At 43.7% G+C, this 22,425-nt stretch overlaps 1 protein-coding gene across 1 annotated transcript in view; it reads left to right on the top strand.

Moving 5' to 3' along the window:
* Positions 1–22,425, top strand: part of LOC124722296 (dedicator of cytokinesis protein 3-like) — a 636,964-nt gene that overhangs the window by 579,451 nt on the left and 35,088 nt on the right. The window contains exon 5 of the mRNA XM_047247479.1: positions 743–839. Within this exon, the coding sequence (XP_047103435.1) occupies positions 743–839 (97 nt within the window). The remainder of the gene's footprint in view (positions 1–742; positions 840–22,425) is intronic.

Below are 22,425 nucleotides of genomic sequence, written 5' to 3'. Positions count from 1 at the left end.
TCAAAACTGAAAGTCCGTTGCAAAGCTGGCCGGCCGCGGTGGCCGAGTAGTTCTAGGCGCTTCAGTCCGGAACCGCTCGACTGGTTCTAAGTTCTAGGGGACTGATGACGACAGATGTTAAGTCCCATAGTGTTCAGAGCCATTTTTTTTTCGTTGCAAAACTGAATTGACGAAAGAGATACAACGATGTACAAGGCAGAATCCGTGATCAAACTGCCAAGTAAATTTGAAAGCAAAGTGAAAAACAACTTACTTTGCATTTCAGGAGAGGCTACAGATAAAATAAGCAGAAAAGTAATGTACCTTTGCAAATCCCTGTCATGAGGCAGGAGGATCGGTCGAGAAGCATGTCGGTGCTGATCGAGCTGAACTACCTCGTGAAATTTATCGCGAATACGATTAGGAACTAAAGGATTGCTTTTGGTATCGAGTACGTCATCTGTCTAGCGATGACCTAAAATGTATATTACACAACACATACATACGTATAGCAAAACCTTGTAAATAAAGGCACATTTTCAAAAAAAAAACGACGAAATGTTATGTCACTTTGTAATGCTGTAACTGATTTTTATGCTTTTGACCCAGTCACATTCCGCATTAATTGTCGTAAGGACTTCATAAGACTTGGCGTGTTCCACACTGCAAGTGACCACTGGAAACGAGTGCTAGCTACACTGATTACTGTAAACTCTATCACCAGTTAACATAATGCTATATCAGATTTTTTTCTTGTTTGTAGGCTCTTCGAGTCAGTGATACCACTGGAGGATCCGGTCGTCAGAGAAGTAACGTTGGTTCTACGAGAATGGGGAAATATTTGGAAGCAACTGTTTGTGGTAAGATACTGTTAAAATGGACAAGTAATTTAGTTTGATAATCATAGTTATAAAAAATTAGTTTACAGTAATTACCCATTCCTAAAATGTTCTGCAGGTATATTTCTTTGCCCTAAAGCGAATACTGCAAGAATTTTGACTATGTTCTTACATAGACTGGGATGACGTATAATTTTTTGCTGAAAGGTCAAGTCTGAATTTTTGTTTGAGCTTCCATTGTGTTTAGAATAGATAAAAAAATCAAATGCAGTACATTGGCCTAAGTACAAGAGCACGGAATAAAACCTATTTAACGAGATACTACAGGAGAAGAAAAATAAGTTACTCAAGAAGCATAACGAGCTTAATTAATGCTATGTGATGAAGGGCGTATCTTTTCTCGGAAATATGATACTGATAAATTCTTTGTTCGAACATTTTCTGTGTAGACGGTGAAACATTTTTGACGTTGTGCGTAGTTATGTTTTAAAAATGGCTCGTAGACGATGCAGAGATTTCAAAGAGTATGTTAAATATATGCTGAAGTCCCTTTTCTGTATTAATGATAATAACAACAATAATAATAATTATCATTATTATTTGCGAATTCTCTCAATAAATGGAAGACGTTAAGCAAACACCTCTGTCAAATTTTCCTTAGGTTCTTCTTGTTGACCAGTAGGCTTTCATTCTTTCCGAGAAGGTTTGTTTGGCTTGTTTACGTTCTTCCGACCACTTCGATCTGTACTGCTTTTTTTTGGTTGCTCTGATACTACTTTCCATTTATCTACTATGTGTCTGAAGGTGTCTTCGTCTCAAATGTCGGTTGATCTTATATTAGCGTTTTTGAGGTCATTTCGAATTTCATTCAGCCAAGGTATTGAGTTTTTAAGCGATATCACATCGTCTATTGCCCTTTTTGTCAACTGCTTTTCTGATAATCTGTTGAGATGACCAAAGACTTTTCGATTCGCCTTTTCTTAATGCCAGTTTAGAGGTTTGAAATTTTTCTATTGTTTGATTTATTGCAACCTGTAACCGTCTTAGGTATGTCTTGCTCTCAAAACTTTCCTAATAAGCGGTCTCTCTCTCTTTTTAATTTTTTTCTTCAAGTTCATGTTTTCTGTTAAGTGTCAGTGTTTCGCTTCCGTAAAGGACTGTTGGTTTTATGACTGTGTTGTAGTGCCAAATTTTTGTCCATCTTGACATGGAGTTTTTGTTGTAGCGGTTTTCGACTAACCCTAATACTTTTTCAAATTTTTTAAGGCGACTTTGCTGTTAGATTTTTTCAAGGTCTGTCGAATTCTCAGAGGTATTTAATGTGCGAGATCCAGCTGATTTCACCGTATGTTGTTTTCAGGCTCGTCTTTCTATATCTGAACATAAGAATTCAGTCTTCTCGAATGAGAATTTTAACCCTACATTTTCTACACATTCTTTAAGTATCTCGAGCAGTTTTACGGCAGTCTCTTCACCTGCTGTAGATATCGCCAGTTCGTCTGTAACACGAGGTATGGTATGTAGAGGTTGTTCGTGGAAAAGCCAAGTAGGAATAGCTTCCAAAACCCACGTTTCTTGAGTTCTTTCTTCCATTCTTCCATAACCTTTTCGAGGATTGCGTTGAACAGAGTAGGTAGGAGTCCATATCCTTGTCTCGCACCTGTCTGAACGTCAAAGTGTTTTGAAATTTTCCCCATAAATCTCACTTTAGATTTCGTGCCAGTTAGCGTTTGTTTTACGAGTTCTCGTATTTTGGGATCTAGTCTCCTCGCTTGTAAAATTTGGAATTGTTAGGCCCTATCTATTGAGTCGTACGCTATTATTATTATTATTATTATTCGCTATTTTATCATTTTTTACAATGATATAAACAACTCACTTCCAGAGAGTTACAGAATACACAGAATATGCATATCACATTGAAAAAATCATTTTCTAATTCTTCTGTATATCTTATCATCACTTCTAGAGAGAGAGAGAGAGAGAGAGAGAGAGAGAGAGACTAACACACACACACACACACACACACACACACACACACACAACCACTCCACTTCATTCTACTCAATATTTCACTAACTCAGTTGCTCTTCGTCAAGCTCACTTCAAAAGTTTGTTACTTATCATGCGTCGTGATTGCAAAAATGTTTATTCACATGACCGGTTTCGGTTCCTCTAAAACCATCTTGAGATCTGAAACGATGATGATACTAATTTACTATTTCACAAATGCAAACCTTTTTCATTCTATCTGATCAACATCAAATGTACCAGAACATATCTGTAATTTCGGTTACAGGAGTAACCCGTCCACCCACAGCAACCTTCACATGCTACGTCACATAAAATTGGTTGGCAGAATGCACGTCATTTATATCAATTATAAAACTATTACCTACAGGTGGCGTCTGGAACATTTGTTACATTACATATGCACATACTGTGTTAAGTAGATTTTTGTAATTTACTTTTATCTCTAAAAACACCTAATTAAAATCTATAGATGTCAAGGTTAAAATCTGTACTTGTCAAAATTAAAATACACAATAAAATTATCATTTGTGTATGATCTAAAACAAAGGGCGATTTGTATATCCATTGCACTTGTGTAGACTTGTTTTCCTCCATGGCCTGCTTCCGTGGTTCCCGTTATTTCGGTGTTGTGCCGCGAAACGTTCAGTTGTCTGATGCCCATCGTCGTGGGTAAGAGGGCCGTGCAGGAGGGCTCCGTCACCGACGTTAGGTTCAAATGGCTCTGAGCAATATGGGACTTAACTTCTGAGGTCATCAGTCCCCTAGAACTTGAACTACTTAAACCTAACTAACCTAAGGACAACACACGCATCCATCCCCGATGCAGGATTCGAACCTGCGGCCGTAGCGGTCGCGCTGTTCCAGACTGCAGCGCCTAGAACCGCTCGGCCACTCCGACCGGCCCGACGTTAGGCGCTGTACGCATCCTCCAGCCGTTTCATCATGCACCATCTCTCATCCCTCGGCCCGGACTTCTACACGCAACAGTGATCATCTGAGTAAGTCGTCATAAATACTAAAATCACATTTGATCTTATATACACCTGAATCCTTAAATTTATTCCTACTATTACATATTTTGTGCCGGAGCTTCAATTTTAGCGTGTTATTTGTTCGGAACCGTATTTTGAAGTCGGATTTACGAAGGCATCTTCTAATGGTATCTGTAATTCTTCCACTGTCCACTTCGTAAATCCGGCGTTAAAATAGGGTTCCGAACAAATAACACGCTAAAATTGAAGCTCCGGCACAAAATACGTAATAGTAGGAATACGTTTCAGGATTCAGGTGTATATAAGATCAAATGTGATGATTGCTGTAAACAATATATAGCAATATATAGGGCAGACTGGTAGGAACTTTGAAACCAGATTCTGGGAGCACACTTGCTCTCAACACAAAACGGCGTTTGGGGCGCATATGGCTGCCTTAAAGCACTGTCACGCACATTGAACAAAATTTAGACATCCTACAAAGAGCTCATAAGGGACGGTTTCTTAACATTTTGGAAGAAGTTGAAACATACATCCACAAAAAGAAAGATCTGGATTTAAGCCTCAACGAGCAAAGCGAGTTCAATCATAACGCCTATTTTAGTATTTATGACAACTTACTGAGATGATCACTGCTGCGTGTAGAAGTCCGGGCCGAGGGATGAGAGATGGTGCATGATGACACGGCTGGAGGATGCGTACAGCGCCTAACGTCGGTGACGGGGCCCTCCTGCATGGCCTTCTTGCCCACGGCGATGGACATCTGTGGCCGAGCGGTTCTAGGCGCTACAGTCTGGAACCGCGCGACGGTTACAGTCGCAGGTTCGAATCCTGCCTCGGGCATGGATGTGTGTGATGTCCTTAGGTTAGTTAGGTTTAAGTAGTTCTAAGTTCTAGGGGACTGATGACCTCAGAAGTTGAGTCCCATAGTGCTCAGTGCCATTTGAACCATTTTTTTTATGGACATCAGACGACTGAACGGCTCGCGGCACAACACCAAAATAATGGGAACCACGGAAGCAGACCATGGAGGAAAACAAGTCTACACCAGCGCCATGGATATACAAATCGCCCTTTGTTTTAGATCATACACAAATGATAATTTTATTGTGTATTTTAATTTTGACAAGTACAGATTTTAACCTTGACATCTATAGATTTTAATTAAATGTTTTTAGTGATATAAGTAAGTTACAAAAATGTACTTAATACAGTTTGTGCATATGTAATGTAACAAATGTTCCAGACGTAACCTGTCGGTAATAGTTTTATAATAAATATAAATGACGTGCATTCTGCCAACCAATTTTATGTGACGTAGCATGTGAAGGTTGCTGTGGGTGGACGGGTTACTCCTGTAACCGAAATTACAGGTATGTTCTGGTACATTTCATGGTGATCGGATAGGATGAATAAGGTTTGCATTTGTGAAATAGTAAATTAGTATCATCATCGTTTCAGATCTGAAGATAGTTCTAGAGGAACCGAAACCGGTCATGTAAATAAACATTTTTGCATTCAAGACGGATTATAAGTAACATTGTATAACCAGTGATTGCGGTATCCCATGAGACATTATGTCTGTTTTTGCAAACACTTCAAAAGTGGCAGACCTGTACCAATGTGTACTTTTGTGATGCGGGATCTTGTGTTCTTCTCCATGGATGTATCCCTACGTTTAGTTTCGTTATTGTGAACTTTGTTATTTAATGCTGCAAATCCCTTAAATTATACACCGTCTGAAAAACAACTGAAGCACCCAGGACGCATGGTCGGATGTCAACGAAACTTTGTGTACGTACACACCACTGAATTGAACTGACCAATTTGAGGTAGGGATTGGTTGGTCGGTTGGTTTGAGGGAGGAGACCAAACAGCGAGGTCATCGGTCCCATCGGATTAGGGAAGGATGGGGATGGAAGTCGGCCGCGCCCTTTCAAAGGAACCATCCCGGGATTTGCCTTAAGTGATTTCGGGAAATCACGGAAAACCTAAATTAGGGTGGCCGGACGCGGGTTTGAACCGTCGTCCTCCCGAATGCGAGTCCAGTGTGCTAACCACTGCGCCACCTCGCTCTGTCACGTACACACCATCGGCGGATATGTAAGTGATTGTAGAAGCGTATTTCTCTGTGACACCCACAACGACCACTATAGTACATTAGTCTTGTTCGTGTTAAGAATTGTTTCCATGCCTGATACGGCATGTAATGGACTTAAACAGCGACAGATACTGAGCGATCCTCGTGGAGGACATGGAGATGCCGCGTATTCGTATAAGATAGCGTTAACTGCACCTGGCGGAGTTTGAAAGGGGCGCCGTTGTGGGTCTTCGCGGTTCGAGATTATCCCAGTTGACCATCGCTGGTAAGTATGGTGGTGACCGAATGACAGGGACAAAGCTTTCCTTGTTTTGGAGATGCACAACATGTTACTCCTGGCATCCTGGAGTGGGGAGCCAGCTGGTATGCCTTCTGGTGACTACTTGTAGTGATTGAGGGAGCTCTGATGCCACAATTGACGTCACAGACATCCTGCGAGCTCATTTGTTACCTCTCATGCGACAGTATCGTGGTACCATTTTTCAACAGGATAATGCTCGTCCACTCATGGCATGTGTTTCTATGGACCGTCTGTGTGATGTTGAGGTACTCCCGCGACCAGTAAAATCACCAGCTATATCCTCAGTAGAATATGTGTGAGAACACCTTCGACGTGAACTCTGTCCCAGGGCCAGTATCTAAGATGCCAAGGACCAGCTACAAAAAGTTGTGGACCAGATTGCCTCGAGATAGCATGAAACGGCTTTATGATATCCTACCCAAGCGAATCAGTGCATGTATCCAGCCTCATACTGATAATTGGGCTCATACTGCAAAGTTCTGTGTAAATGTGACTCGATTTTGTAATCACTGAAACAACGTCACACACACCCTCAACCCGTGAAGTTCCGTTCATCTCGTTTCCTCCTGCCCTTGAGGGTGCGTCACTTTTTTTTCAGGCAGTGATATACAGGGTGTTTCAGAATTACACCGAAAAACATTGAGGGGATGTAGCAGGTGTCTTGAGGAACAAAATGAGGTTAGGACCCTGTTAACGGCAACGTCACCAACGACGAGCGTCAAAGTTATAGGACCAGGCCTCCCCTCCGGCAGCAGACGTGACGTTGTGCACGAACAGAACTGAAAGAACGTACTGATTGCACAAAAACGAGCAGTAAGAATAATATGTGGTGTACACCCACGGCCGTCATGTAGATACCTCTTCAAGAAGCTAGGCATTTTAACTACGCCGTCACAATATATCTATTCGCCAGTGAAATTTGTCGTAAGTGATCCATCACAGTTTGAGAAGAGCAACGATGTCCATATCTACAGCACTAGAGGGAAAAGTGACCTTTATTATCCACTGTTAAAGCTGTCAGTTGCTCAGAGTTCAGTATGCACCAACAAAAGTTTTTCATCAGTTTCCCTATAACATAAAATGTCTGACAGGTAGTGAAGCAGTATCTAAATCTAATTTAAAATCGTTTCTCCTGAATAGATCCATCTACTCAGCTGACGAATTTCTGCTTAAAAACTGGTAGCCAGGAAAAAAGTGTAACTGCGTGAGTAGAAGTAAAAAGATAATGCGTTTATTGATGTCAACACTAATCACGTATACATAACCTGTAAACTGACTCGTTCCACATCATTTCGATGAAAGAATCGTTCAAATGACCTATCGATCATGTGCCTAAATAACTACCTTCGGACAGGTCGAGACCTGATGTTTTTGATATTCGGTGATCGCGACTGATTGCCACGATCGCCAGTGGAGCAAGTGGAGCTAGCTGCTGAATGAACAGGTCGTGTGCGCTATGAATGCAATGCTCTGTAGCCATGGTGACTGACGGTGTTGGACACGATCTTCTATCCGCAGTGTATTGTCTCGCGGAACCCTCTATACAGTATTTAACGTCGTGCGGTGTAGTATACAGGATGTAGCAGGCAGAGAACAGCAGCGTCGAAATTGCGAGGGCGAACGTCAGTCTACGCAGGCAGCAGCCATCGCCGTCTACTCCGCTTGAGTGTATGGCAGTCGGCCGCATTAGACGAATAACTTTAAACATTCGGCGCCTTTATTGAATTTAAAGAACAGGAACCATGAATCCAAAGAAACAGGGAGGAACCATACGTGTAGACACTGTAGGATTGGAAAAGGGCATAGGTCATCCCCGTTTTCAAGAAGGGACGTCGAACAGATGTGCAGAACTATAGACCTATATCTCTAACGTCGATCAGTTGTAGAATTTTGGAACACGTATTATGTTCGAGTATAATGACTTTTCTGGAGACTAGAAATCTACTCTGTAGGAAGCAGCATGGGTTTCGAAAAAGACGGTCGTGTGAAACCCAGCTCGCGCTATTCGTCCACGAGACTCAGTGGGCCATAGACACGGGGTCACAGGTAGATGCTGTGTTTCTTGATTTCCGCAAGGCGTTCGATACAGTTCCCCACAGTCGTCTAATGAACAAAGTAAGAGCATATGGATTATCGGACCAATTGTGTGATTGGATTGAAGAGTTCCTAGATAACAGAACGCAGCATGTCATTCTCAATGGAGCGAAGTCTTCCGAAGTAAGAGTGATTTCAGGTGTGCCGCAGGGGAGTGTCGTAGGACCGTTGCTATTCACAATATACATAAATGACCTTGTGGATGACATCGGAAGTTCACTGAAGCTTTTTGCAGATGATGCTGTGGTGTATCGAGAAGTTGTAACAATGGAAAACTGTACTGAAATGCAGGAGGATCTGTAGCGAATTGACGCATGGTGCAGGGAATGGCAATTCAATCTCAATGTAGAAAAGTGTAATGTGCTGCGAATACATAGAAAGATAGATCCCTTATCATTTAGCTACAAAATAGCAGGTCAGCAACTGGAAGCAGTTAATTCCATAAATTATCTGGGAGTACGCATTAGGAGTGATTTAAAATTGAGTGATCATATAAAGTTGATCGTCGGTAAAGCAGATGCCAGACTGAGATTCATTGGAAGAATCCTAAGGAAATGCAATCCGAAAAAAAAGAATGTAGGTTACAGTACGCTTGTTCGCCCGCTGCTTGAATACTGCTCAGCAGTGTGGGATCCGTACCAGATAGGGTTGATAGAAGAGATAGAGAGGATCCAACGGAGAGCAGCGCGCTTTGTTACAGGATCATTTAGTAATCGCGAAAGCGTTACGGAGATGATAGATAAACTCTAGTGGAAGACTCTGCAGGAGAGACGCTCAGTAGCTCGGGATCGGGCTTTTGTTAAAGTTTCAAGAACATACTTTCACCGAAGAGTCAAGCAGTATATTGCTCCCTCCTACGTATATCTCGCGAAGAGACCATGAGGATAAAATCAGAGAGATTAGAGCCCACACAGAGGCATACCGACGATCCTTCTTTCCACGAACAATACGAGACTGGAATAGAAGGGAGAACCGATAGAGGTACTCAGGGTACCCTCCGCCACACACCGTCAGGTGGCTTGCGGAGTATGGATGTAGATGTAGATCTAGATGTGGCGGGCAGCCGAAAGCAGGATCCAAGGAATGTACATTACCATTTATTCCGTCGGTACAGGAAACTACACACATCAAAAAAAGTTTTGCATCACCTCGGTTCCGAGAGTTCCGTAATATGTACAGAAAATTGGAATAGAGATCAATATAAACATAATTTCCCTTTTTATTGCTCTTGAAAACCACACATTGCACGTTGTACCACCATACAGCAAGATCGTCAGAGGTGGTGGTCCAGATTGCTGTACACACCGGTACCTCTAGTACCCAGTAGCACACCCTCTTGCATTGATGCATGCCTGTATTCGTCGTAGCATAATGTCCATAAGTTCATCAAGGCACTGTTGGTACAGATTGTCCCACTCCTCAACAGCGTTTCGGCGTAGATCCGTCAGAGTGGTTGGTGGGTCACGTCGTCCATAAACAGCCCTTTTCAATTTAATCACAGGCATGTTCGATAAAAAAAAGGCACTCCGTCTTCAGGCCACCAGTGGCCCATCGGTACCATCCGACCGCCGTGTCATCCTCAGTTGAGGATGCGGATAGGAGGGGCGTGTGGTCAGCACACCGCTCTCCCGGTCGTTATGATGGTTTTCTTTGACCGGAGCCGCTAGTATTCGGTCGAGTAGCTCCTCAATTGGCATCACGAGGCTGAGTGCACCCCGAAAAATGGCAACAGCGCATGGCGGCTGGATGGTCACCCATCCAAGTGCCAGCCACGCCCGACAGCGCTTAACTTCGGTAATCTCACGGGAACCGGTGTCTCCAGTGTGGCAGGGCCGTTGCCTCATGTTCGATAGCGTTCATGGAAAACATGCTGGCCACTCTAGTCGAGCGATGTCGTTATCTGGAAGGAAGTCATTCACAAGATGTGCACGATGGTGGCGCGAATTGTCGTCCATCAAGACGAATGCCTCGTCAGTATGCTGCCGATATGGTTGCACTATCGGTCGGAGGATGGCATTCACGTATCGTACAGCCGTTACGGCGCCTTCCATGACCACCAGCGGCGTACATCGGCTCCACATAATGCCCCCCCCCCCCCCCCCCCAAAGCAGCAGGGAACCTCCACCTTCCTGCACTCGCTGGGCAGTGAGTTTAAGACATTCAGTCTGACCGGGTTGCCTCCAAACACGTCTCCGACGATTGTCTGGTTGAAGGCATATGCGACACTCATCGGTTAAGAGAACGTGATGCCACTTCTGAGCGGTTCATTCGGCATGTTGTTGGGTCCATCTGTACCGCGCTGCATGGTGTCGTGGTTGCAAAGATGCACCTCGCCATGGACGTCGGAGTGAAGTTGCGCATCATGCAGCCTATTACGCACAGTTTGAGTCGTAACACGACGTCCTGTGGCTGCACTAAAAGCATTATTCAACACGGTGGCGTTGCTGTCGGGGTTCCTCCGAGCCATAATCCGTAGATAGCGGTCGTCCACTGCAGTAGTAGCCCTTGTACAGCCTGAGCGAGGCATGTCATCGATAGTTCCTGTCTCTCTGTATCTCCTCCATGTCCGAACAACATCGCTTTGGTTCACTCCGAGACGCCTGGACACTTCCCTAGGTGAGAGCCCTTCCTGGCCCAAAGTAACTATGGGGACGCGATCGAACCGCGGTATTGACCATCTAAGCATGGTTGAACTACAGACAACACGAGCCGTGTACCTCCCTCCTGGTGGAATGAGTGGAACTGATCGGCTGTCGAACCCCCTCCCTCTAATAGGCGCTGCTCATTCATGGTTGTTTACAACTTTGGGCGGGTTTAATGACATCTCTGAACAGTCAAAGGGACTGTGTCTGTTATACAATATCCACAGTCAACGTCTGTCTTCAGAAGATCTGGGAACTGGGGTCATGCAAAACTTTTTTGATGTTTGTATATACATTGCAGAAAGTAAATGACATATGAAACTAACGTTAAAAACTAGATGTTCCATTGCGCTCGAGATATTTTGTTCACCTCTTTAAATTAGTTCCTCCGATTGATGTTACTCCCCGCAAAAATATTTTCACCACTTACGAATTAAATACAATTATAGTAGGTGCTCAAAGCGCCTGCCTCTGGCGTCTGAACACGTCATAAATCTGCGTATCATTGAATGCCTCACTCGCTCAAAAATACCGGGCATGGTGCGAACAACCTCACACGCTGCATGTAGCCTTGCCACTAAGTTTTCTGCTGACTCCACGGGGGTTGCGTACATCACACTCTTCAGATGACACCACAGGAAAAGTCCAGCGGGTTGACATCAAGTGACCGAAGCGGCCACGTTACAGGGCCACCTCGACCAATCCAGGAATTCCAAAAATTCTGGTCCTATGTAAAATCGCTTCACGCAGCAGAATCGTAGATACATACCGTCATTTGATCATCGCACAGAAAATGTGTGTGAAATCCTATGGGACTTAACTGCTAAGGTCATTAGTCCCCAAGCTTACACACTACTTAACCTAAATTATCCTAAGGACAAACACACACACCCATGCCCGAGGGAGGACTCGAACCTCCACCGGGACCAGCTGCACAGTCCATGACTGCAGCGCCCTAGACCGCTCGGCTAATCCCGCGCGGTCGGCCGCGGTGGTCTAGCGGTTCTAGGCGCTCAGTCCGGAACCGCGCGACTGCTACGGTCGCAGGTTCGAATCCTGCCTCGGGCATGGATGTGTGTGATGTCCTTAGGTTAGTTAGGTTTAAGTAGTTCTAAGTTCTAGGGGACTGATGACCACAGATGTTAAGTCCCATAGTGCTTAGAGCCATTTGAACCATTTTTTTAATCCCGCGCGGCGATTATCGCACATACTCCTGGACGGACGACGTAGTAATAACATCCATGGCATAGAGAAGCAACGGAAAGAGCTGAAAACAAATAAGTCCCAAGGTCTGGATAGAATCCCAGTTCGGTTTTACGAAGAGTACTTTACGGCATTGCCCCCTTACTTGCCTCGCATTTATCGCGCATCTCACGTCCAGCGCAATGTCCCAAGCGACGAAAAAAAAGCACAAGTGACTCCTGTATCTATGAAGGGTAAAAGAACGGACCCGCAAAATTACAGGCCAATATCCTTAACATTGGTTTGCTGCACAATCGTAGAACATAGTCTTAGTTCGAATACAATGAAATTCCTAAAGACTGAAAACCTTATGTACACGTATCAGCACAGTTTTAGAAAGCACCGCTCTGCAAAACTCAGACTGCCCTTTTTTTACATGATATACTGCGAACTATGGATGAAGGACAACAGGCAGATTCTGTCTTTCTACATTTCCGGAAAGCATTTGACACGGTGTCCAGCTGCAGACTGTTAACAAAGGTCCGAGCATACAGAATAGGTTTAAGATATGTGAGTGGCTCGAAGACTTCTTAAGTAATAGAACCCAGTTTGTTCTCCACGACGACGAGTGTTAATCAGAGACGATGGTATCGTCAGGAGTGCCCGAGTGGATGTGTGATAGTACCGCAATTATTCTCTATATACATAAATGATCTGGCAGATACTGTGGGCAGCAATCTGCAGTTGTTTGCTGATGGTGCTGTGGTGTACGAGAAAGTGTGGAAGTTGAGTGACTGTTGGAGGATACAAGATGACTTAGACAAAATTTCTAGTTTGTGTGATGGATGGCAGCTAGCGCTAAATATAGAAAAATGTAAATTAATTTGGGTGAATAGGGAAATCGAAGCCGCAATGTTCGGATACAGCGTTGGTAGTATCCTGCTTGATGCAGTCACGTCGTTTAAATATCTGAGCGTAACGTTCCATAGCGATATGAAATGGAACAAGAATGTGAGGATTGTGGTAGGGAAGGCGAATGGCAGACTTCGGTTTATTGGGAGGATTTTAGGAAAGTGTGGTTCGTCTATTAATGAGACTGCTTATAGGACGCTAGTGCGACATACTTTTGAGTAGTGCTCGAGTATTTTGGACTCGTTGCAGGTCTGTTTGAAGGAAGACATCGAAGCAATTCAGAGGCGGGGTGCTAGATTTGTTACTGGCAGATTCGAACAACACGCAGGTATTACGGATATGCTTCAGGGACTCAAACAGAAATGCCTGGAGGGAAGGCGACACTGTTTTCGAGAAAAGCTGTTGAGAAAATTTAGAGAACCGAGATTTGAAGCTGACTGCAGAACGATTCTACTGCTGCCAACATAAATTTCGCGTAAGTTCCACGAAGATACGGTACGTGAAATTAGGACGCATATGGACACAGATAGATAGTCGTTTTTCCCTCGCTGGAACAGGAAAAGAAATGACTGGTAGTGGCACGGGGTTCCCTTCGTTTCGCACCGTACGGCGGTTTGCGGATATGTATGTAGATGTGGATGTGGAACTGGGTTCTGGCAGCTCGACTGAAGTGTCTGGAGGACTCATCGTGCTGTAACCACAGACGTCGACGGTCTGCAAGTGACACCTCCTCCAGTAATTCCAGCAGAACTTCCCGGATGAACGTTGTAGAGCTGTCGCCTGTGAGTCGAGGGGGAAGCATAGGGGGTCTAATCAAGTAATCGTGGACCTTGCCGGCCCACACACTGAAGGTGGACTGTTCCTGATGACCTCAGTCGTGGGTAGCGTGAGGGTTCGCCTCCACCCACACATGCGTTGATCGCACCCACACGGGACTTACGCCTCGAGCGTGTACAACACATACGCAGCGTAATACGGCTACTTGCCGTCACGCTGCACGAGCCACTGCCCAATCTCCACACGGCGAGGGGAATCGTGGGCCAACAGCGCGTGCGTCTTCTGAAGATGGAAGGGAGGCGTTCACTCCTCGTGCAGCACCCGCCAAAGCGCTGAGTGGGAACTTTGCATTGCTTCTGCTTGCAGATGGCTCTGCGTTCAACTTCTCTAGTGCGTCTCCCGCAAATCGTGGCGTGCAAGCGCTTCGCGCGTGACCTCTATCGTGTCGACGGCCCGCGAAACCAACCGTTTCACCCAGACGCCGATAGATGGCTGGAAACGCGAAGTGATGCAGCTGACGTCTATTGGAATATCGTTGCCCTTAGCTGCGTAAACGCTGCGTGCCCATTGCCTCTCGCTTCACCATACGCTAAATGCATGTTGCTCTGTTCGGCCCAGGTGAACGTCTCCACAATGCGACATCCGACAAACTGTGACTGTGCGCTGTATTTCTACTGCGTGTTTGTCGTTCCCCTCTGCCGCTATCGCTGTTAGCTCAAAATGGTTCAAATGGCTCTGAGCACTATGGGACTTAACATCTGAGATCATCAGTCCCCTAGAACTTAGAACTACTTTAACCTAACTAACCTAGGGACATCACACACATCCATGCCCGAGGCAGGATTCGAACCGGTTCCAGACTGCGCCTAGAACCGCTCGGTCACACCGGCCGGCCGCTGTTAGCTGTCTCTATAGTGTTAGTATGAGAGGCGTGGTCACGTTCAAGCGCCATCTAACGTCGAGATTGCTGTCAGGTACATTGCTTGATTTTCTATACTCGATCTGTTTGCGTACAAAGTGACTCCTATTACCGTAGGATAGGTCTAGGGGCAGACGCTAGCACCTTTAAGTTCGATGCTCGGTAGCATCGTTGGGTGGCGTCTCGAGATCCGGGTTGCTATCCTCATTTTGTTCCTCAAGACACCTTCTACATCCCCTCGAAGTCTATCGGTGTAATTTCGAAACACCCTGTGTATGTAGCTGACGAGCAAGGAGGAGGCCCCTTCTGGTCTCGGTGATGGAACCCCGTGGGGGCCGCTTGCTTGGGTGACAAAAAAAAAAAAAAAATGGTTCAAATGGCTCTGAGCACTATGCGACTTAACTTCTGAGGTCATCAGTCGCCTAGAACTTAGAACTACTTAAACCTAACTAATCTAAGGACATCACACATATCCATGCCCGAGGCAGGATTCGAACCTGCGACCGTAGCGGTCACGCGGTTCCAGACTGAAGCGCCTTTAACCGAACGGCCACATCGGCCGGCGCTTGGGTGACAACGAAAACCTCAACGGTGGTGAAAGTGAAGAAAAGGGGTCTCGGTATAGCGGAACTAGTAAAAGTGGCATCTCATTTAACAAAATCTGCTTTGCGTTTGACTTGGGTCAAGCGGCACTGTGGCCGGCGTCTGTTCACCTGAGATGGTGCCGGAAGTTTAAATTGTGGAACTAAACACTCCAGTCTTAATCACTTAGTTTTTACACACTCTACCCCGTAATTCGTAGTACAGCAATGGAGCGTTTTAGTAATCACAAAATTACACCGGGAGAAAACAAATCCTCCGCATCAGTGCCGCAACTAGTCAATGAGATTCTGGAGAGGCTAGGCTGGAATGTTATATCCCAAATCAGAGTATATTTTAGTCCTCTGACAAACTCAAGCCTAAAACCATTTTTTATGTTTTTTATTTTTATGTATTTATTTATTTATTTGTTTATCGCACAGTTACTCACCCTTAAAGCCAGAAAGCTCTACAAAATGGAAGAAACACTTAAAGAACGCCGGCCGGAGTGGTCGAGCGGTTCTAGGCGCTACAGTCTGGAACCGCGCGACCGCTATGGTCGCAGGTTCGAATCCTGCCTCGGGCATGGATGTGTGTGATGTCTTTAGGTTTAGTTAGGTTTAAGTAGTTCTAAGTTATAGGGGACTGATGACCTCAGAAGTTAAGTCCCATAGTGCTAAGAGCCATTTGAACCATTTGAACTTAAAGGACAAGAATTTATGACTTTAGCCATGCAAGAAACAAGACTGCCAGATGAGAACACCATGGACATTGAAAACTATGAGCTGCTCTAAAGTAAAACAGACAAAAGAATTTTAAAAAATAAACCTGTCTGGTAGCTGCATCCGCAGAATCACAAGAAGTTCCTAGCTCCGCAATCGAAGTAAAGCCTTTGAACAAAAGGTTAATGACAGTTTCCTTGTCCGAATAAAATGTACACAGTGATATTAATGCACATATGCCGATCAGCCAAGAAAATTAAACAAACCCAGAAAAAGTAAATACCTCGTGGGTGGTAATAGAATCATGTGAAAATTCTAATGGGCGATTTTCGTGGACATTTAGGGAAACAAAGAGAATTCAGGAAAACAATAAGTGAATTAGGTGTGCGCAAATGGTCTAATCAAAATGGAAAAAGACTGAAAGAACTGTGTAGAAATTTCAGCTTCTTAATTATGTCATTCCACTGTAAGAAAAACCCCCAAAACGAAAAAAAACCATGCCGAATTCTCAACAAGAATATAGGTTAATTCTGCAATCTCTTACCCACACCACAAGAAGATTTTAAATGTTCAGGTGTGCTAAGGAGCAAATATTGCTGCAGACCACTATCTGACGTGAGTGAAACTAAACTGAAAGCCCCACAAATCCAGCAAACGGATGTCAGTAATTCCTAAATTCGATACTTGAAAAATCCAACCACCTCTATTAGTAATCGAACTCGACAAAATGCAAGCACAAAATTAACAGCGACAACTTATCAGAAATGTCCAAAACCAAACTCCTTTACAAATGCGAAAAAAACCATCCTTCGTGGAATCGAGACAGTGAACAAGCAGTTAAATCTCGGCACAAGGCATTCAAAACATGGAGTAGTAACAAACCAGGAAATGCATGTGACATGCTCTTGGTAACGAGAAAAGGTACTTCAAAATTAATTAGACAAACAAAAAGACAATATGAGGACAGTTAAATCCGTGGAATGGAAAATGACTTTTAAAAAAATCACCAGAATTTTTTTTATAAAAACCTTTAAAACGAAAGTAAATGAGTACCAGCCCCAAAATCTCTGCTTCCAGCAGGAAAAAGGACACAGAAACTTAACAACCAAGAAAACTGCAGAGAATTTTGCAGATATTTTAAAAAAAACTCCTAAATTTCCCTGAGCCCACGGAAGAATCCCCAACAGAAATCCCCCCAGTGCAAATTCAGAAGCACCAAATGAAGAGAAAATTGCGAGACAAATTGAAACATTAAAAGATAATAAATCATTTGGTGAAGACGAAATCGTTGCACAACTCCTGAAAGAAGTTGCTTCAGTCACGCAAAACATGTAGCAAACTGAGAAAATTCCGGATGGTTGGGAAACTGTACGGATACATTGACTTCATGAAATGCCAAACAGGACGGATGTTAATCATTGTAGAGGGATTTTTCTTCTTCCTGTCCAGTATGAAGTTCTGTCTCAGTGTCTCCCGAATCGAACACAAAAACATCTAGAATGCAAAACTGTCGTGTATCAAGCAGGTTTGAGACCAAATAGATCTCGCCCAGAACAAGTTTTAGTTCTGAAACTAATTCTCAGGCATCAAAAAATTTACAATAAGAAAGTATTTTTACCTGTAAGTCTCTCTACCAAATTCTGGATGAACAAGGTCTGGACCCCAAAACCACTGTATGTGTTTTTGTCCCCTTGGTAATTTGAAGTTGTAGTGGTGAAGGCATATACCCAACACTTTACAATTTTAAGTCAGGGCTCCCACACTCTCTACAGTTTGAAGTCCCTTACTTCTGTGATCCCCGGGACAGGCTCAAACCACTTGTCTTTTGTTTTCCCGACTTTTATCCCATTCAGTTTGCAGTCTACTCTGTATTGTAATCAGTTTGTGTTTCATGAAACTGTGAAACACCATGGGTGCTGGAAGAACAAGTATCTTTCAGTCAGTGAAGAAAAAGCTTGTTATTGAAACTGTGGAGACTAGAATTTCCAAGAAAGATGTTTATTTTTGCAGTTTTGTTTGAACGTCATCAGGTCGTTCACTGAGCATTCCTATGCAATACTGTTAATGGTGACGAGTTATGATGCTTTTATCGTTAACTTCCTAAGAATAAATTAAAGGTTGAGCCCTACCAAAAGACGTAAACTCGAGCAAAGAGTAGTGTGAACACAACATTTTCCATCTGATAGCTCCAAAAATGTGTTTGCACTACGAATTATTCTCCAAGGGTGTGTCCATCACAGCTGGAATTTCTTGCCAACAACGGAGACACCTTTCGGTCGCAGTGTAAGAAAATCGACCGAAAAAACTACATCACGTGTGCTACTGCATGATAACGCACTCTGTTGATTTGAGAAACAAAACTATCCAGGAGATTGATAGGGAAGCAATCTCTCAGGCACTTGTATTGATAGGGAAGTCATCTCTCAGGCACTTGTCCCTCTAATCGTATACTCCTAAACTTTAACCTTTCCCACTGTTGACGATCAACCGTCAAGGCAATTCATTTCTAGACGAAAATGCTCTTCAAACTACACTGGTTTAATGACATAGTTAGAACCAGTAGGTTTATACCGGCGTAGAATTTGTAAACTACTTTAGCACTGTCAGATAGTTTTAGATATTGTGAAAGAATATACTGTTGCTGATTAATTTCTTTTTACTATTGTGTTCAACAAACTAATTGAAAACGCAATTAAAATATTCACTTTACTAATGCAAATTATATTCAACTTAATACAGAAACATCACGAAGGCAGTCTATCGTACTAAAGCATTAAGTGTCTGGAAGACGGTTGTGCCTATTTTAACACAGATTAGTAGGATATTACCGAACCCGCCAGGTTAGCCGAGAGCGCTAATGCGCTGCTTCCTGGACTCGGGTAGGCGCGCCGGCCCCGGATCGAATCCGCCCGCCAGATTAACGACGAAGGCCGGTGCGCCGACCAGCCTGGATGTGGTTTTTAGGCGGTTTTCTACATCCCTCTAGGTGAATACCGGGCTGGTCCCCACGTCCCGCCTCAGTTACACGACTCACAGACATTTGAAACACATCCGCACTTTTCCATGATTTACACTAGACGCAGCCAGATTGGGTACGGGGTGGCGGCAGGAAGGGCATCCGGCCACCCCTTCAACTTAACATGCCCAATCCGATTTAATCACGCCAACCCCGCGCACAATGCGGGACAAATGCGGAAGCAATAGATAGATAGCGATAGAATAGTAGGATATTACCGACCTTTGCCTCCGAAAAGGACTGTATTTACTTCATGTCCTGTATCATACTCAAGTATTATGAAAATGTGGCAGTTCATCGATAAAATTACGTATTCACAACAAAAACAAAAGTGGTATTACGAATTTTGCAGTACCATAAGGTTTTCGCCCTAACACTAAGGAGTACTGAAAACAGCAAGACGAATTTTGCTCGAGCGTTGTCTTACGATTCTCTTATTGATTTTCCATCTGCCTGCTTGTAGCTGTGCTACAAAACAATTCTGGCTTTCAGGGAGTCTAGAAGGGCGAACGAAAGCAGGTTTGTTCCTGGTAGGCAAGCATATTGCCTCGGAGCTAGACAAGAGGTGCAGCGTGGGTCTCTTATTGGCCCAGTAGCCGCTATGACATAAATCGTAACATAAGAGACGAGAGCAGTTGCATTTCTTGTGTGGAACGACTTTCGTGGACTCAAAGGCATTAACTGATATCCTCATATCACATCTCAAGAGAAAATCACTAACATCATTCAACTGAAATGACACGATAATATCAAGTGAATTTAGCAGGATAATTCTATGCCATCAAGGAAGTAACTCGTCGGTCACAGAGTGGCCAAACATATTCTGCGTTGTTGCGAAGTTTCAGTTATACTGCCAGGAAGGATACCAGTTGATGTGTTCTGTGAGTGACCTCGAAAGTGACTATAGCTTCGTGTCAGAGTTGTGGGTGCCAAGGGCCGGAATATCCTCATTATATGTCAATGAGTCTTATTCTCATTTGTGTAACTAGATTTAGGTTGCACATCAATGGGAGCCTGCTGCTACTCGACGCTGTTTCGTTTAACAAATGAGCCGTTACACTGTTGGGTGACGTCCTTCACATATTGTATATGTTACAAACATGGTGTCTGTGACCTTTTTTTTCATCTGTTAGATTGAATCCTCCATCTCCTGTGGTGAGTATTAGCATATCAAATTTAACTCTAAAAATATATACTTGAGTAGCAAAATGGCCTAAAGCTGGCATAATTCCTTTTGTCGCCTCTTGTGGCTTGGGCATCGGCAGCACTTGCACTACACAGTTAATCTTTGACGTTATGCAGATACTGACAAAGGCTACTTTTTGTATTTCGTCAAGTTTCGTAATGTGTGTTTCTGTATGCATGCACACATACTCGCAAGAATATTCTTGTTGTTAACAGCGAGCGTGTGCTTTATGTTGCTTCCGTATTCAGTGTCCAAACATTTCATTTTAGAGAGCGCTATTAGCTAGCCGTGATGCTGCACATATATGCCATCAATGTTGGATCAGTGTGATAAACAACGGTTCAATGTCGATGGCAAATAGAGCCACCGATATCGGAGGACCCTGCCTCTCAGAGCTATTTATTTCAATTTTTCTAGTCAGCTGTCCATCGATCATTAATCTTGCAACACTTTTGCTGAAAAGTTCACGTAGAAGGTTCGTAAAATGTATTGGAAATCGCATTGCCTGCATGGTGCTTATGAGAGATTGGTGGCGTACTCTGTCGAATGCTGACGCAATATCAAGTGAAACTAAAGCACACTTGATTTTGCAGAGCTCTCTGAACTAGCGATTACATCCCTGTACTCCATAAATTGTGGCGGATCTTCCGGACCATGCCTACACTGGTCTGGTATCGATCGATTATCGCGTTCATTAGCATTGTAAGTCTGTGCGAAATGATGCATGTCATGATTTTGTAGACACTGTCCAGTAACTTAATTGGTCTGCTTCCTGGTTGTTTAGGGATTAAGACAGCGATTCTTTCACGAGTTCTTTAGCAACGTCAAAAATCGGTTGCAGTAATTCGTTATACATACACAATAACGTAGACTTCATTTGTTATTGAAATCATGGTAAAATTCCGCACTGTGGCCGTTGTGTTCTGGAGATTTATTTTCGGACTTCGTGATACAGCATATTGCAGTTCCTTTGATACATCATATTGCAGTTCCGCTTCATCGATCACCTTCATGAGAGTTTCGACTTCAGATGTGCTTAATTTTCCTTGAAGGTTATGTAGTAGTTCCTTCTGCATTCTTCGTCGATGTATTTCGTTGCCAGTATCTCCTCCAGGTGTTTGTGGACTGGATATTTGATTTAGTTTTGCTTCAGGAGTGTGGTGTTCTTACCCAGCTTTAGATGTGTTATTATTTTCCTTTTCCCCGTCTTATTTTCACGGATGACACGGAACATGAATGGTTCTTCTTCCTCTATCACATTCTCTGACCTGGACCTTATGTTATAGCCTTTTGACTGCAATGACTATGTTTTGCTTTGATTTTTTTACCTGGACGTAATGTCTGTTACTGACGAGACAAATTTGTGTAAGTCTCTTAGACAAGTAAAATAATGTTGGGTTGTTTTCTTTTGCCATGTATTCTTTTCCCTTGCGTAAGTTTTAAACATTTTCGTTATTTTTGGTTTGGTATGTTTTAACCACCACTCTGTTATCGAGTTTTATTGTGCTGATTTCCTTTCGCATACCCTACATATTTCGTTAAATGCAAACCGACGTGTTGCATCTTGGAGATGAGTATTTTTGAATTTCCATGTCCCTTTAGTGTGAAATGTTCCTTAACTACTCAAATTAAATGGAGTAGGAATGCGACATGGTCAGACAAACCTACAAACCAAACTCTGGGGAGTTATATTTGGTTTCTTCAGTTCGTTAAATGTTCTGAAACATGATTTCTGTCGATCCCACTAGCGGAGAGGCTAGTAGCGCCATTATGAGGATGCAAATCAGGTTTCCTTTAGATACACGCTGTAACGGTTCGTGAGCGTTAGTTACCTCAGAGACTGGACGTGGTGAGTTGATGTTCGTCAAGAATGCCTTTAAGGTGAAAATGACACCTTACTGAGTTTGAACGAGGCTGTGTAATAGGGCTACGAGAAGATGGATGTTCCTTCTGAGATATTGCAGAAAGACTCGCCAAGAGAGTAGCCAGTGTACATGATCGCTGGCAGCGGTGGTCACGAGAATACACGGTCGTATGAAGACCGGACCCCGGACGGTCACGTGGCACTACCGAGGAGGAGGGCTATAGTGTCCGGCGTGTGTTTCTGGCGCATCATACTGCACCTGCAGCAACAATTTGAGCAGCAGTTG

The sequence above is a fragment of the Schistocerca piceifrons genome, chromosome X (genome assembly GCF_021461385.2).
Source record: "Schistocerca piceifrons isolate TAMUIC-IGC-003096 chromosome X, iqSchPice1.1, whole genome shotgun sequence".
Classification (NCBI taxonomy): domain Eukaryota; kingdom Metazoa; phylum Arthropoda; class Insecta; order Orthoptera; family Acrididae; genus Schistocerca; species Schistocerca piceifrons.
Note: the sequence above shows the minus strand (reverse complement) of the source record. Positions and strands in the feature narration are given on the sequence as shown.